The sequence below is a fragment of the Eptatretus burgeri genome, chromosome 15, assembly GCF_056783735.1.
Source record: "Eptatretus burgeri isolate ZD-2024b chromosome 15, Ebu_testis_v1, whole genome shotgun sequence".
Classification (NCBI taxonomy): domain Eukaryota; kingdom Metazoa; phylum Chordata; class Myxini; order Myxiniformes; family Myxinidae; genus Eptatretus; species Eptatretus burgeri.
The window spans coordinates 64,774,065-64,791,311 of record NC_140975.1 but is presented as its reverse complement, the minus strand read 5'-3'; the positions used below and the strand labels follow the sequence as shown (position 1 = coordinate 64,791,311).

The 17,247-nt window shown below is 42.2% G+C and overlaps 1 protein-coding gene across 5 annotated transcripts in view; it reads left to right on the top strand.

Annotated features, from left to right (window-relative positions):
- LOC147012353 (spectrin beta chain, non-erythrocytic 1-like) overlaps positions 1 to 12,216 on the top strand; it is a 330,873-nt gene extending 318,657 nt beyond the window's left edge. For all 5 annotated transcript variants that reach the window (XM_085856438.1, XM_085856436.1, XM_085856437.1 and 2 more), the window contains 5 exons: positions 1,622 to 1,682; positions 2,447 to 2,649; positions 2,759 to 2,932; positions 3,062 to 3,104; positions 11,446 to 12,216. In XM_085856438.1, coding sequence (XP_085712564.1) covers positions 1,622 to 1,682; positions 2,447 to 2,649; positions 2,759 to 2,932; positions 3,062 to 3,104; positions 11,446 to 11,622 — 658 coding nt within the window. In that variant the 3' untranslated portion in view covers positions 11,623 to 12,216. The remainder of the gene's footprint in view (positions 1 to 1,621; positions 1,683 to 2,446; positions 2,650 to 2,758; positions 2,933 to 3,061; positions 3,105 to 11,445) is intronic.
- Positions 12,217 to 17,247: the final 5,031 nt, after the last annotated feature.

Genomic DNA, 17,247 nt, shown 5'->3' with positions numbered 1-17,247 from the left:
TCGTTGGTGATTTTTGTCCTGCCATCTGATTCCCAATTTGGAGCAGAGATGTCTTTTGTGGAAACTTTCTAAGGCTTTGGCATGGCGTCTGTAACAGATGCAGGACAGCACCATACAGGAAGATTGTAAGAACCATGGCTTGGTACATTCTCATTTTCGTTTCTCGTTTGATGCCATGCCACTTCCAGACATGATCATGGTGGCAATTATAAGCAATGCTTGCTTTTTCTATGTGAGTACTGACATCTTCATCAATAGTGGAATCATTGGACAGCATGCTTCTAAGATAGGGAAATTTCTCTACAACTTTTTGGGGTAGTGCCATCAATGGTAATGTTGGGAGCTTCTAATGGTGTGTCAGGTGCTGATTGGAACCTCAGTCTTTGTGACATTGATTCGTAGTGCAAAGTTCTTTGGAGCATCTGCAAACTTGTTGACATGCGCCTGGAAGGTTTGAGGGTAGTGGAGGAGCGGCTGAAACCCGAATGCTATCCAGGTTCCTCCTGATTACTCCATCTTTGCTCTTAACTTATTCAGGTTCCTTCTGATGACTCCAATGCAGTACTATGTCTTCCGTTATTCTTTACCGTGTGATGTCAAGGTGCAGTCATCTACACAGAGCAGTTCCCTTATTAAAGCCTTAATGACTTTTCTGGAAGCATTTTCTGAAGAGTCTGGAGAGAAGGAAGAGTTTTCCAGTGCAAATTCTGTTGGCAACACGAGGTGACATGTCTCTGGTGGTTTCATCCAGCATTCCAGCAAAGAAGAGGTTGAAGAATGTGGGAGCCACAACACATCTGCTTTATGCCACTATTTACAACAAAGCCATGTGACATCTCACCTCTGGAGCAGACATGGCCTGTCATTCCATCATATAGTAATTGTAGAATATTAACAAACTCGCATGGACATCCCAATTTTGAAAGTGAGCTTCACAACCCAGGTTGATCAATACTTTTAGAGGTTTTGGTGACATTGATAAGCAGCAGATACGGGTATTGATGCTGTTCTTTGCACTTTTCTTGCCTTTGCTTGGCTGAGAAAACCACATCTGAAGTGACTGTTGGCTCTGAAGCCGCACTGGGATTCAGGAAAGATTCCACCTCAAATGTTTACCAGTCGGAAGACGACTCAAAATTTTTCCTGCCATGGAAAAACTTATTCCTTTGTATTTCCCACATATTTTGACTCCTTTCACTTCCTATGTTTGTATATTTGAAGGCCTGCAGGACTTATTCCTGCATCCAGATTGGCCCAAAGAGTGCAGTTACCTTTTCTCTCGATGATGTTGTAAAAGTGAAAAAGGAGGAAGAGCATGAATCAGGAAATTTTAACATTTTTTTAATGTTTAAATCTACAAACATTTGGGATTTATAAATGGAGGCAACAAATAGCAAGTTGTCATTTTGTGTAATAATTAAATCGATTTCCAAATGCATTTGTCATGCGGTCGATGTTTATCTGGAAAACGAATACATTTTGAATTCTGCCAGTCAGTACTCATGGCACTTTCATTGCATTTGGCAGAAGTCTTTTGGTGTTTTTCTCAAGCTACTTGTTCAAATCGGTGACTATGTTTGGTGATAATAAAATCATGTACGCATTCCTTTCGTTTTTCCAGAGAGAAGAAGTTGAAGGAGGAGGAAGAAAGGAACTTGAGGCTCAGCACCCTAAACGCTGAGGTAGGTATTGCAAAGATATCAATAAACACGAGATAAAATAGATGGATAAAAATAATTTTAATTTTCACTGCATGAAAAAAAAAGTTTATACAGGTGATCTGAACAAAAGGTTAAAGAGTGAATGAAGATGGAGTCGTAAAACACCATGTTTTTTTCGAGATTTAAAAATCATTTTGGAAATATAATCATGAGGTTTTTTTTTCTAATCAATTATTTAATGAAGACACAAACAAACAAAAACAGCACTCGGTAGAGCACATACCTCCACCAGGCTGAACAGTTTACGTTTTGTTTCCCCACTGATAGGCCGGATCTGCTTCTGGACCTGAACCAAAATTGAATCAGCTTGTTCTTGTCAACTACCCAACTAATCCACAGAGTTTTGTCCAAGTCCATCCATAACTTTTTGAGATGTTGTGCTAGATATCATCGCTGGCCTGATCACTTAATGGTGAAGAATCACTTAAAAGTTATCGTATCCAAATCCTGACCTGTATCTTCACCAAAATCGAACCAATTCGTCCTTGGCAGAGGCCAAACTTGTCCACAACATTTCATCAGAATCTGTCCATAACTTTTTGAGATATGCTGTTCACAGACAGACCAGTGAAATCACAGACAGACAAACAGATTCGGTGGATGGAGGTAATGAACAGATCGGGCATCTGCAGATGCACAAAATTAAATAACTAGGTGAAGCCACGACTCTTTGTTTATCTGATAGATATGCCTGTTACAAATGGCTGACAAGATTTGGTGTGCAGCACATTGAAGGATCCAAAATAGCAGTAAATGGCACCGATGGAGCAGAGGGTGGAGATGACTCGATCGAGAGAACACCATCAACACCAAACTCACCACAGGCCTCTGGGCCAAGTACCCCAGGGAAGACACGGGCGAGTTTCCGTGAAGGTATCCTCGTCCGGAAACACGAACTCGACACAAATGGAAAGAAAGCATCAAGCAGGTGAGTTAGCACACATGACCTTGTGAAAACGGAACCTTGAGTGTCCCTTTAAAGGGTTTTCACTGAATGTATTCATGTCTTGTTGTATGTTGTGTTTGCTTTTTTGAAGGTCATGGAACAGCATTTACTGCGTACACGATGAGTATGGCCTGTCATTTTATAAGGATGCAAAGAATGCAAGTTCCGGTAACAAGTACCACAATGAGCAGTCCTTGGCACTGGAAAAATCTACTTGCACTGTGGCCACAGACTATAAGAAACGGAAACTCGTCTTCAAGCTGCAGTGAGTAGTTGCTGAATCTGCCTGGCTCCTCGTGATGGGCTGCACTGAACATGCTTATTAAGTTACAGGAATAACTTATAAAAACGACTTTTAATTTTCCTTTCTCTTGTTTAATTTTATTTTATTCAGGCTGGCAGATGGCAGTGAATATCTCTTCCAAGCCAAGGATAATGTGAGTTTTTATTTGCATCATCAACAGTCAAAATTGAAAAAAGGGTTCCTTGGAGACACATCTGTGTCACCATGCACTTCTTCTAAAGAATATTATGTAAAACGTTTCCTGGCGGATTGCCCTTGATCAGTCTCTGACAGCAGCACTTCCCATAGTAATGTGTCCCTACCTTGTTGCCAGGCCTTTGGCAGCAAGGATGTCCAATATTTAGCTGTTATTTTTAATATCAATAAGGCCATCTCTTTGTGAGATATCTAATATATAAAGCTCTTTCTAACCACTGACTGATTGACTGATATTAAAGATTGGTACCTTCCGGGTGACGTAGAAAGCTGAGATTCTGCATGCCGATGGACCTCGAAGGTGGTACACCAGAAAAATTCACAGAATCATAGGACAACATCAATAAATGAAAATATAAGTAAATGAAAAAAAAATTACTTTAAAAAATGCAGGAAAGTGACCCGAGACAATGGGGAAGCACGGTAATTTTGCGTGCTGACAGACATCGAAGCCAATACACCAGCGAAAATCACAGAGCCATCAGAAAGCATCCATAAATGAAAATATGAACAAATGAAAAAAATATTCAAATAAATAAATGAAAAATCAAATGCAGGTGAGCGACCCGAAACAATGAGGAAGCACCGTTCATGTGCTTGCACAATATGTAAGCATACCCCGCTACTATTAAAATAAAACGTGTACATATTGTGGTTGGCTGTCCCATTAGAGGTAATAACAACAATAATAATAATTGTATTTATATAGCACCTTTTTGCCAATGGATACAAGGCGCTGAATGAGTTGGGAACAATGAAGTTTGTGCCCCTTCACGATTCAGAACATATCAGATGTGTAAAACTAGAAAGGAACTCGGAAGAGCACATACCTCCGCAAGGCTGAACAGTTTACGTTTGGTATCCCACCGATATGCTGGATCTGAATCCAGACCTGAACCAAAATTGAATCGGCTCATTCTTGTAACCTACCCAACTCATCCACCAAGTTTTGTCAGAACTCGTCCACAACTTCTTGAGATATCGTGCTATATATAGTTTGTGGCTCCATCTCTCAACGGTGAAGAATCACTTTCAAAAATTCTCATGTCTGGATTTGGATTCAGATCTTCACCAAGATCAAATCAATTCGTCCTCGTCACACACCCAACCTGTCCACCAAGTTTCGTCTGAATCCATCCGTAACTTTTTGAGATATCCTGTTCATAACCAGATAAACAGACAAACAGACAGACAGGAAAACAAGCCGGTAGGCGGACATGGTTAGTCGATCAAGTCGAATTTAGTCGGTTTTCAGCCGTTACTAGCCAACAAAAGCGTCCATAGCAACGGTTCTTTCTCACACATAACTAGGACATACCATGAACCTACCATACCAGTTTCATGTATATCTGAGTCAGAGTCTCTGAGATATAACGAACTTCGTTTTATTATTGTGTTCGACCAGGGTTCATTCAGTCTATCTTCTCCGAATTTTCATAGGATCCGGCTGGAAATTTTTGACAATATGGCTGAATGTACTGCCCACAGTCACTCGTAGCCCGATTTTTGATTTTCGAAAAAATTAATTTTTGAGATTTTTTTGAAAATTTCAAAGGTCCGTTGCTAGCCAACGGATGGGTCCATAGCAACGGTTCTCATTTGCACACAACGAGGTCATGGTATGAACCTACCAACCAAGTTTCATCGAAATCGCCATTGTATTAACGTATCACTGGACCGAACAGACATACATACAGACAGACAGACAAACTTATCGATGGAAATACTCTTAATAAGGGTCGACTAGATATATATATATATATATATATATATATATATATATATATATATATATATATATATATATATATATATATATATATATATATATATATATATATATATATATATATATATATATATATATATATATATATATATATATATATATATATATATATATGTATATGTATATGTATATGTGCCTGGTGTTGGCGCAGTGGTTAGGGCAGCGGCTTGGGATCCAAAAGGTCCTGAGTTCAAGTCCCGTTAGGCCACTGAATTAATACACCAGGGGGTTGACTCAGCCTGTCATCCTTCCGAGGTCTATATATATATATAATGGGTTCGAGACTTGGAGGGAGATCTTGCTTCGAAAAAACAATAATTTCTTGGGAGGCATTTAAAGCATCGATCCTGGCACTTGTTTCTCTAATGAGAAAATTATTTACACAAATAAAAAGCTTTTTGTTTAAATCAAATCATCATCATCCTCATCATCATGCACCATGTTCTGTCATGTTGTTCGACCAAAGCATTTTCTTGGTTTGGGTTGCAATGCTGAACAGGTCGCCACTCTGATGCAAGACACCCCGCTGAGTGTGCAGGAATTTGTCAAATTTGTAATCTGTTGATTTCAACCATTGAGCCTAAAGGCCCGGTCACACCTTGACGTTTTAGCCAGCGATGGAAACGTATTAAAATGTATGTAAAACGATGGCTTACGTTGAACTTTTGATGTTTTTTTTAAAGATTCGGACATATTCATAGCGACTTGGTCTTATGTATAACGCATTGGTAACGGACACAGAACGTTTCGTTGTGTTATAGATAACTTATACCAACGAATGCTGAACCTGTTGTCGGCCTACACAACCGATGCCCAATAGTCTAACTTTGTCATAGCGCGTTGCACGCATCGCCGACGATGTCATGACGTAGCCTATTAAAAGGCTGATGCACAACGATTCGAATCATAACTGCCGTAGAAATGGAAGTGTCAACATCGCGGTCACACCTTGGCGATCTTGCCAGCGTATGCCGACCTAAGAAAAATGTGTCTAAAACGTTGATGAACGTCAAATACGGTTTGAGTAAGTTTGGTATACGTGAGTAGAACGCTAAAGTACGCTATCATACGTCGTAGTAAGTAGAGTACGTCGAGAAATTTTAAACATGTTCAAAATTTTACGACGTACTCGGCGTATGACACACGTTCCGCATGCGATGGGGATAAGTTGTACACACGATATGCGGACGCTTACACACGTCCACAAAGGCTACTTATAAGCTACTCATAAGTCGAAACACGTCGCGGTAATGTCTTTTTTACGCAAAACTTATTTCTAACTTATGTTTGACGTGCTTTGAACCAATTCTTTACGTAGTCCCAACACACATCGACGTATGTAGACGTATTCCAATGACGTCTTCCGGTCGACAAAAAAAATAAATTAACGCGTTTCTAGCTTACAACTGCCATATAAAGACGTGTTCCCAGCGGTTTTGGGAATTGGTATATAAAAATGCTGCTCATAAAAGGGGAACCCAACAGTGTTTTCGAGTCCTTTTTGAGTCGATGTCCATGTCAGCAGTAACAGTATCAGTATCAGTAGTAGTTTGTTCATGTTGGCAGTAGTAGGTGAGTGTGAGGGGGAGGGTGTGGGTTAAGATGGATCGTCCTTGCGTCCGCGTGTCCACGGGTAGGAGACATCTTTTCACCATTGCTCGAAGTTCTTCGCGGATAATTTTTTTATGGGGCTTTTTCAACAATGAGCTATAGCTTGTTTTTACGATTTAGGTCTATTCATAACGGGTTGGACAAATGCAAAATGAACTAATAATGTGCATAGAGCGCTTTGATTACTTATAGATACGATATACCAACGAATAATTATCGTGAAGCCGGCGTTCACAAACTATGCCCAACGATAGCCTAACTTATCCATATCGTGCGGCAGTTTATCTTTGCCGGTGACGTAGGGTTTGCAATTCATAGGCTGCCACTCACCGATTTAAATGGCTGCATCTCCACTATTGAAAGTAGACGCTTGCACTCAGCTATTTTCATTGTTTACAATGAACGATTTAAATTGCTGTCACTCGCCTTTGTTTTTTGACACTGGCGCTCGGAAATTTTAATCGTTTCTATTGAACGTGCTAAATCGCTCAAACCCCACTATTGAAAGTAGACGCTTGCGCTCAACAATTGGATTTTTTTTACACTCAACGACTTTTAAACGGTACCACTCAGCTATTTTCATTGTTTACAATGAACGATTTAAATTTCTGTCATTCGCCTTTGTTTTTTGATGCTGGGGTTTGGAAATTTGAAACGTTTCTTCTGAACGTGTTAAAACGCTCAAACTCGACTATTTTAAATAGACGCTGCCGATGGACAATTGGAATCATAGCCAAGCGAGACATCGAAGTGTGAACATCCTCGTCATGCCGAAGAAAAGTTTGAAGAATGCTGCAAATAAGTGTCCTGGCCGTGGCCGTGGACGCTGACGCAAGGACGATCCATTATACCGACGTCTTTCAGCCTATGAGTAACTTAAAAGTAACATCTGTCGATGTGTGGCAACGATCGCGTAACGTGCCAACAACACGTTAATCATAGGTTAGAAATAAGTTTCGGGTACGCTAAACATTACCTCGGCGTGTCTCAACTTATGATTAACTTACAAGTAGCATGTGTTGACGTCTGTCAACGATCGCAGACCGTGCATACAACTTGTGGCCAGCGTAGCGGAACGTGTGAGTCATACGCCGGCATACGTCGTGAAATTTCAAGCATGAAAAAATTTGAGGACAACCAAAAAGTACAACGTTTAAAGCCAACGTACAACGACGTATGGCAGTGTTTTTCAGCGTGCTCTCAATGTTATCAAAACTTACCCATAACGTATTCAACGTGTGCCAGCGTTTTAGAAAAAAAATTCAAAAATCGGCATACGTTGGCTAAAACGTCAAGGTGTGACCGGGCCTTAAGGCTGCCTGGGTATGCTTGTGAAGCCTGTGGTGCTTGCAGCACATTTCCACTTGTTACAGTTATGTTGGACAACTTTGTTCCAATTTCATGAATGAAACAAACGAGAAAGATCATTTTAACTGTACAATCTCGCTGGGGTATGTATTTACATTACATAAGATCTCAGAGTGAACGATTTATATTAAAGTAATCCAGAATGGGTGAGGCTAAAAATGTGCTATTTCACACCTGCATGTACATTATTTCAAATGAGTGTCACCCTTGTTACTTTATTTTTTTTAGTCTACCATGTCGAGGCTCGTGTAAAAGCTAACACACAGAACATATAACAAGGCAGGAGACAAGAGGGGTGGGAGAGGGAAGCACAAAATAATGGGGAAAAGAGACAATAGGAGATCTCTGCAAGTGAGAGGGATGGGGTGGGTTACATGGGGTAAACAAGATGGTACAACAGGGACTTTCAGGAAGGGAAGCAGGGAATTTGAAGGAGGTGGGTTTAGGTGTATTAACGGGGGTAGAAAAGACCAAGATTTTTGGATGGGGGAAGACATTTAAAGGTGGTGAACAGCTGTTTTGAAGACCTGGAGGGAAGAGTGGGATTGAAGAGAGGGTAGGAGTTTGTTCCAGAGGTGGGAAAAAAGAATAATGAAAGAGTGATGGTGAACAGTGATTCTTGATTTTGGCAGTTTCACCAGAAGGGGTTTTTTGACAGACCTTAAGCACCCTGCGGAAATATAGGGGGACAGATCATAGACATAGCAAGGGGGGGGAGGCCGGAGACGGTAGAAGACAGAAAGACCAACGACCTGCCTCCGCTGAGAGAGCGAGACACCAAAAGACTCGGCTTCATCGCAGGAGATACCAATGCTCCTAAAAGCCTTGGTTTCCACAGTGTGAAGCCGAGCTAGGTGTGAGGCGGGAGCACCATCCCAGCGGGGAGAGCAGTACTCCATCAGACTGTGGATGAAAGCTTTGTAAGTGGTTATAAGGCCAAGTGTGCCAAGGAAGGACTTTGCATGACATACGATTCATCGTCGGTGACTGGCTTTGGAGGCCACCTTGGAGATGTGGCTTTCCCAGGAAAGATCGTGGCAGATAGTGAGGTCCAAAAGCTTGAATGAAAAGACTTCTTCAAGAGGATTGTTGAGAAAGGGGGTTGGGGGCTGGGGGGGGGTGTTCCAGACAGTCCTTTTGGCAAGACATCGTGAGCGTGTGAGATTTGTCAGGATTGAAAGACATGTTCCAAGTGTTGAACCGGCTTGTGGTTTTATCCACATCTGCAGAGAGTGAAGAGGCTGCTGCCTGCCGATCAGAGGGATGAAAGATGGTACGGCAATATTGATGAAAGCCAGAAAAATCACAGGGCCAAGACCACTGCCTTAAGAAACTCCAGCCTGGACAGGAAGAGGAGATGAGCGAATTTCATGAAGAGCCACGCATTTACTGCAGCAGTAGAGAAAGTTCGTGACCCATGAGTGGTGATTGCCTTGGATACCATAGGAAGATAGTTTGGTGAGCAGTGCAGGATGCCAGACCGTATTGAAAGCTCACGATATGCCTGGAGCTATGGGTCTGACCTCATGTTTGACATTTATGACCTCCATCCATTGTTGGGAGAGCAGAAGCAGCATGTCTCAGGAAGAGTGACCTGGTCTTTAAACAAATTGATGATCGGAAATAAAGTCATTGGAGATGATGAACGATTTGATATCGAAAGCAATGATGTATTCCCTAACCTTGATAATGATTGGGAAAAGGCTGATTGGTCTGTAGTTGCAGCGATCTGTTTTTGCACCTTTTTTATGCAGAGCGGTAACGTTTGCTGATTTCCAAGCAGATGGCAGATGGCCTTGAGCAAATGAGAGGGTGAATAGAACAGAGAGAGGGTGAGCAAGAGCAGAGGAGCAGGTTCTTAGGACACATGGGCTGATGCCGTCTGGACCGGTTGCTGAATCAGAGTTGAGGTTTGACAGCAAGCCCTCCACCTTGTCAGGAGAAAAGGATACAAAGTCCAGGGACAGTTGGGAGTGACTGGGTAAGGTGGGTACAGAAAGCGATAGGTTTGGGACACAAGATTTTGAAGCAAACACCGAGTTTAGGCATTCAGCCTTTTCATGTGCAGTGTCAGCTGTGTGACCATTTGAGGTAAGGGAGGGGATGGAGGGAGAACATACACCAGAAACAGACTTAACCAGTAAATTATAGTGGGGCAGATAACGGCAATTTTTGAGAGGAATCGTGCAAATCAAATTTGCATCAGCATCAAATTTGGCACATTTGTTCTCCAGGGGATTCTAAACAAATCTGCCTGATTGGCCATTTGAAAATCCAAATTTTGAAAAATTTGAAGAAAAAAAAAAACTTCAAAAAAGCCAAGATCACGAATCAATGTTGGATGCTGGCTGAGATTGGTGAATGTTTCAGAAACATCATCAAAGACGTTCCAAGTCTGCCATGCAGTTTTCTTCCCTTTACCGCAGAAGGCAGACACGACATCACATCCAGTGAACGCATGGAAGTGTGGGATCCCTCGAGCTTTCTCAGGCCCTATTGCAGAAACTACCTCATGGACTGGAATCCATCGCGCCTTGCCTCTTTGGCCAAAGGCAATCCACATGTTCTCAAGACCTAGTTCCTGTAAGGATGGCAGTACAGATATTGCTATGACTAGTACATCCGTGTCATTAGCCTTAATGATAATGGACTTGCTACCATCCGTCGTTGCATCCCTGGCGTGTACAAATATTTGAGTGTCAGCTTCTTCATGACAACATGGAGACACAGCATCCAGTGACTTCCTTGTGATGCTAATGGCATCTTCTCCTTTTCTGACAATGACTGTGCTTGTCATCTGTGCTTCACACATCTTTTCCGCAAGGAAGTGAAACAGCTCAGTCTTGTTGCTGTCATCTCGAAGAAAGCTTCTCCAGTAACTTGGGGTCTTACTGGTTCCTGTCACTCTTCTTCTGATTCCTTGCCCCCTTTTCGACCTTGCCTCGGACTTCATACTTGACTTCTTGTAGACATCAAACACTACGTCCACCCTCTCGTACCTGGTACCATAGGATTCCACCTTTGGGATGATGTCTTCTTTTGCATAGTCATCAAATATCTTTGAAGTGCGTGGAGGTAGGGCATTGATAATTGCTGAGCCATCATTGATGACTGCATCTCCCCTTGGTTCTCTGTCTGGGATGTTCACTTGCACTTCAAGAATTTCAGCCAGCTGTGAATTCAAATTTTTTTGAAGTTTTTTTTTTTTTCAAATTTTTCAAAATTTGAATTTTCAAATGGCCAATCGGCAGATTTGATCAGAACAGAAATGCCAAATTTGATGCTTGTATCATAATTTGCACGATTTTTCTACTAGCTACACACTATAATGATCTTACTGCCAGAGAATCTTCAACTTAACGATACGCAGCATGCAACTTCAGGACATGAGTGACTTTCACACTTAAATATATATATATATATATATATATATATATATATATATATATATATATATATATATATATATATATATATATATATATCATCTAACTTTTGTTTTCCACAACAGGAGGACATGCAGGCTTGGCTACAAACCCTCAGCGATGCCGCGCTCAGCCCTTCAGGTTCCCCTTCATCCGAGTCAAAGCCAGTATTGATGCGCTCCAAGAGTGCAACGTTGGACAGTCCCGCAAAAGAGAAGAAAGACAAGGCAAAGCGCTTGAGTCTCTTCTCAAAGAAGAAATAGCTTGAATAAGCCATACTGACTTGTCAGTCCACTTGCGGTCGCACATCGTGTCGGAATTCAAAGCACAGTAACATTATGGATGGAGAATTTACAATGGGTCCTTTGTTTGGAGACCGCTTCTTTTGTACATGGTGCTGGGTTTTGCTTGAACGTGACATGTGACCCTAGTCACTGTGCGTGCCATCATGTGTGTACTCGTGTGTGTGCTTTGAAAGGCAAGGTTATTGTGTGATTGAGGAAGTAAAAAAAATGGGAGGCCATATATTTGGAAGTTTATCTTGTAGACATGTGGGTGAAAATAGGATCATGAAATTAAATGCACCTCTTATTGTTTCACAAGCTTCACGGATATCCAAATTCATTTTATGTTGCACGAAGCTTTTGGTGAATGTTTCTCTGCATTATTTAGATGTTTGTTACAATTTATATATATGTCTCCAAAAGAGAGGTACGGATATAAAATAATAGTAAAAACTATCAAAATCACAGAAGTTCTACATAAATGGGTCATGGGGTACTCTTATTTTTTTTTTGTTGTTGTTGTTTCCTCTTAGTTATTTTGGCTTTTAATAAAGTGGACCAAAATATTTACAATGTGGTTGAGTGATTAATCCAGTTTAAACTACCAAGATACATGGGTCAAGAGGAGGTAAAATGCTCATTGATCAGTAAAGTTCCTCCAACATCTGGAATGTCCAGTCTAACCTCACAGAGTTGTCTTTTCAGGTATCTTTAACCTCCCCACATTGTACGTACATATCGAACTGAAAACATTAATATTGTGTGCCTGACATATTTTTGCAAATCCATATTTGATTTTTTTTTTTATTATAAATTATTTCGGTTTTATTATCAAACACCTAACAAAAGTCTAAAAACCGAGGACATTTGGTTTAAAAAAATTACTGATAAAAAATATACGTACAGGAGGTATAAATGAACATCAAAAACAAAAACAGAACTCTACTGTTCAAAAAGTTTAACATAAGTAAATTAATAGTTAATCCAAAAATCGTGAAAATTTATAAAAAGAAAACCGGCGTGAGCAAATAAACAATAAAATGTAAATCAAAAAAGGTAGAGAGCTGATAATTGAAAGTGCAAAAGACAAACAGAAGGCATACAAGCAACATACAGAGTTAAAATGAGCAATAAATAAAATGATATCAACAAAGAAAATAACCACAAACAATTCCGGCCAACGTATATTTACCTTTTCATTGATTTACTTCACCGACAAACCTTCACAGTCTAAACAGTTAGTGACCCTTATGCTGTCAGAGGAAAATCATAGCAAACTCGGCTAACATTCTTGTTTGGGAAGCAATTCCCTTACTAATGGAACCCTGGGGCTCCTTACTAATGCATCGACTATCTTTTCGTAGGTGAGCAGTGCTGGATTAAGGCTTTGGGAGGCCCAGGGGCACTTTACATAGAGGGGTCTTTGTGCATTCTTCCATATAAAATAATTAGCCCATCCCCTGTGCAGCGGGAGACGGGATTTTGCAATCTGGTGTGTGTGTGTGTGCGTGCGTGCGTGCGTGCGTGCGTGCGTGCGTGCGTGCGTGCGTGCGTGCGTGTCTGGGCCCCATTTGAGCTTTTGTCATCAAATTTTCAACAAAGCTTTATTGTGAGAACATGGTGGAGACAAATTTAGAATTTGCTTGAACGGTCGAAGGTAGCATTTATTACACAGAAGAAAAAGTACGAATGCAAGGTGGAGAGGCTTTGCATTTTCAGAAGCTTTCTAGTTATAAATTGGAATATCACAGGTGATTGGTATGAGAGCATGCGCCGGAGCAGCGCGTCGCTGCGTCCACTTTCCGTCGGTACTCCAGGGGCCTCCATCTGGCCATCCCCCAGGCAGATGCCTGGCCCATCCCCATCTCCTTGAGATGCAGATCAACCTGCTGCTACCACAAGGCATGCGGTCATCCCGTTGGCCTCCTCCACTCACGGGGCTCCCTCTCTGAGAGAATCTGGTGAGCAGGATCAGCATCAGAAAATCGAGCCACATGTCCGTACAGCCGCAGTTGATGTGCTCGGACTATGCAGGTAACAAATCTCATTTGAGTCTGTCTCTCAGCAACCACTCGTTGGACACCAAGTCTGACCAGCGATAGCCAAGGATTCTCCGAAGAGACCTGGTACAAAGGAGTTAAGTCTTCAGTTCAGATCCTTGGTCAAAGTCAAAGTCTCACATCTGTAGAGCAAGATTGGAAGCCTCAAGGACTTGAAAACTCGGACCTGCATCCTCCTGCATTGGTACCGACAGCGCCACACCCCATGATCCAATGAATCCACGACTCCCCAGGCCCGACCCAGAAGTCTATTGACCTCTGGTCAAGGACTTGAGAACTCGGACCTTTATCCTCCTGCAAAGGTACCGACAGCGCCACATCCCGTGATCCAGTGAATCCACGACTCCCAAGGCCCAACCCAGAAGTCTATTGACCTCTGGTTCACAACCTGTAGAGGCATGAATATCACTGCCAAGGTACGTCAATCTCTCCATGACCTCCACATCCTCACCACAAACAGATGATGATGTGAGTCATCACTTTCGACAAATCTCTCCCCTGCATTGGTGTGCTCACTAAGTATTGTGTGTTGTGCGATGGCTGTGTAGTCCAATGCGGGACCCACAGCGTCTGCTGCAAACATCGCAGGTTTCGGCTGTTCCTTTCTGAGATAGATGTTGGCAGGTTTTCCTTTCTTGCTTATGCTGTCTCTTGATGGCAAGTCTCCCACATTAAAAGTGGTCCAGGCTTTTGCAGCAAATGTTATGCCAAGCTGACCTGTTTGTGGCCTGATGTTCCCAGGTGGTGACTGGAATGGCACAAGACTTGACATCCTTAATACTCTTCCTTTGTCTACCACGTGACCGTTTACCAAATTTAAGTTGACCGTAGAAAAGTGCTTTCGGGATCCTATGGTCTTCCATACCTGTCAGGTGTCCTGACCAGCGAAGCTGGGCTTGCATCAGGCAATACTCATTTCCTTGGATGCTACAGCAGTCTAGGATTGAAGTGTTAAGTATTGTCTCACCAGGTGATGCCAATAATCTTATGAACGCATCGCATATGGAATTGATCAAAGCGTTTGATATGATGACGATCGGGTGTCCAAGATTCGCATCCTTACAGAAGTGTTGATAGGACAACGGCACGCTAGACACTAATCTTGGTGTCCAGGCAAACGCCACGTTCATGCCAAAGGTGACGCGTCAATCTTCCAAAGGGCACACATGCTTTACCGAGTCTTGATGTTACTTCATCGTCAATCATTGCATTTTGGGAGAGGACATCTCCAAGGTTGCAGAACTTATGGGTCATTCCATGTCAAATCATCAAAGAATCTGCCGTCATCTCTCAGATTTTTGTAAAACTTTGGGAACCAATTGGGACCCATGAAAAACGGCAAGAACTCAAATATTTTTGCTAACAGCCTCTTAATTAGTGAGATACAGACTAACGAACTTTGGACTAATTAGCACGACGTCACGAATTCAAATGGCCATATCTCTAAAAGTATAACACCTAGAGAGCTGGTTTTGGTGTCATTTTAAAAAGTATTTTCATGCCCTATGAATTTGTCTGGGCAACATTTTCCTACCTCCAACCACAAAAAAGTTATCACAAAACATAAACTTCAATCGTGAATACCCCAAAAATGTATCCTTCAAATTTCCTCAAATTCATCCCAGAGGTACCTTATGATGTCAAGAAGCTTCCACATAAATTTTGTGATGGGCACTCCAATAGTTTCTAAGATATGAGCAATAATGTACATGTACGTATGGCATATAGGTTCGAAAATCAGCATTTATAATGTATTATACAATCAATAAGTGAGTTCAAGTACACAGTGTTCACTAACCTGACTTAGGCTTTCAATTTCCTCTTCAATGCAGCAACAGCAGCACTTGTTTCTTCCCCTCAGGCCCAGTTGAAAATGAAAGTATATGATACTTCAAAGCAATTGATGGTCGTTCCCTGTGTTCCCTGTCATGGCTAGGATAGAATGATTGTATAATACATTACAAATGCTGATTTTCGAACCTATATGCCATACGTACATGTAGATTATTGCTCATATCTCAGAAACTATTGGAGTGCCCATCACAAAATTTATGTGGAAGCTTCTTGACATCATAAGGTACCTCTGGGATGAATTTGAGGAAATTTGAAGGATACATTTTTGGGGGGATTCACGATTGAAGTTTATATTTTGTGATAACTTTTTTGTGGTTGGAGGTAGGAAAATGTTGCCCAGCCAAATTCATAGGGCATGAAAATACTTTTAAAATGACACCAAAACCAGCTCTCTAGGTGTTATACTTTTAGAGATATGGCCATTTGAATTCGCGACGTCGTGCTAATTGGTCCAAAGTTCATTAGTCTGTATCTCACTAATTAAGAGGCTGTTTGCAAAAATATTTGAGTTCTTGCCGTTTTTCATGGCTCCCAATTGGTTCCCAATGTTTTACAAAAATCTGAGAGATGACGGCAGATTCTTTGATGATTTGACATGGAATGACCCTTATCTACAACTTTGAGTGGCGTGTCATCAATGGTAATATTGTTACGAATCTGGAAGCTCACTGTATTCAACATTCAGGTCCCTAAAGAACAGTTATATCAGTAAGTATGTGTTTCTAGTTAGGGTCCAGTCCCTAGTGTAATGGGAATTAAATGTCCATGCGCTGCGGAGTTATTTTGATAGTCAGGGTTTTCTTTTACATTTATAACAACAACAACAACAACGCCGACACCTGCCTTCGCTTCCACCATCCTCCACCGGCACCATTACACGCGTGCGTGTCAGCACGTACGTGGGCGGAGTTCACGAGGACCTGATGTCTCTCTCGCCCAATCCGGGGGATGCTAGCGAGGTTGCCACCAGTCGGCCAATAAGCGCAGCCCACGCAGGACCATGTTACTCTCCTTGTTTGAGGGGCGGTCCGCTGCGACGGCCGTCACGCCCCCCCTGCCCCCCTGGTCCAATCAGCGGACTTGGCGCCCTTTTGGCCAATCACGGGGGCGACGAGCGAATCGCGCGACGCAACTGTCCAATCAGGAGGCGAGTGGCCAGAAAAGAAGCCCCTCCCGCCCGAGGAGAAGGAGTGGTTGTCGGGACGAATGTGAGGAGGAATAATTGCGCCCCATCTGCTCGAGCGCGTTTCGGTCTGGTCGGCGTTTGACTGCATCGCGCACATCCGAGGCGTCTCGTCTGGAGCACAACTACAAGAGGGCGACCATCTCATCACGGGAGATCGCCTCGCCTCGCCTCCACTGCTCCATAAATTCCGGGTGTTCGGTGGAGCCGACTCTACTGCTCCATCTAGTGGTTGTTGCTCGCCGCCGATACCCGGCCCACAACAATATATGGGACAATGTATGCACCTTCGGGTCTCGGCTGAAGCATAGCCTCGGTCTTTTTGAGGCTAATCGTAAGGCCATAGCGATGAGAAGATTGCGCAAAGGAGTTGACAATAAATTGCACATCCTTGAGGTTATGACTGAAGAATGCACAGTCATCGGTGAAAAGTAGATCATGGAGAAATATTTCTGTGATTCTTGACTTGGCCTTCAGACGCTGCAAATTAAAAACACTACCATCTGT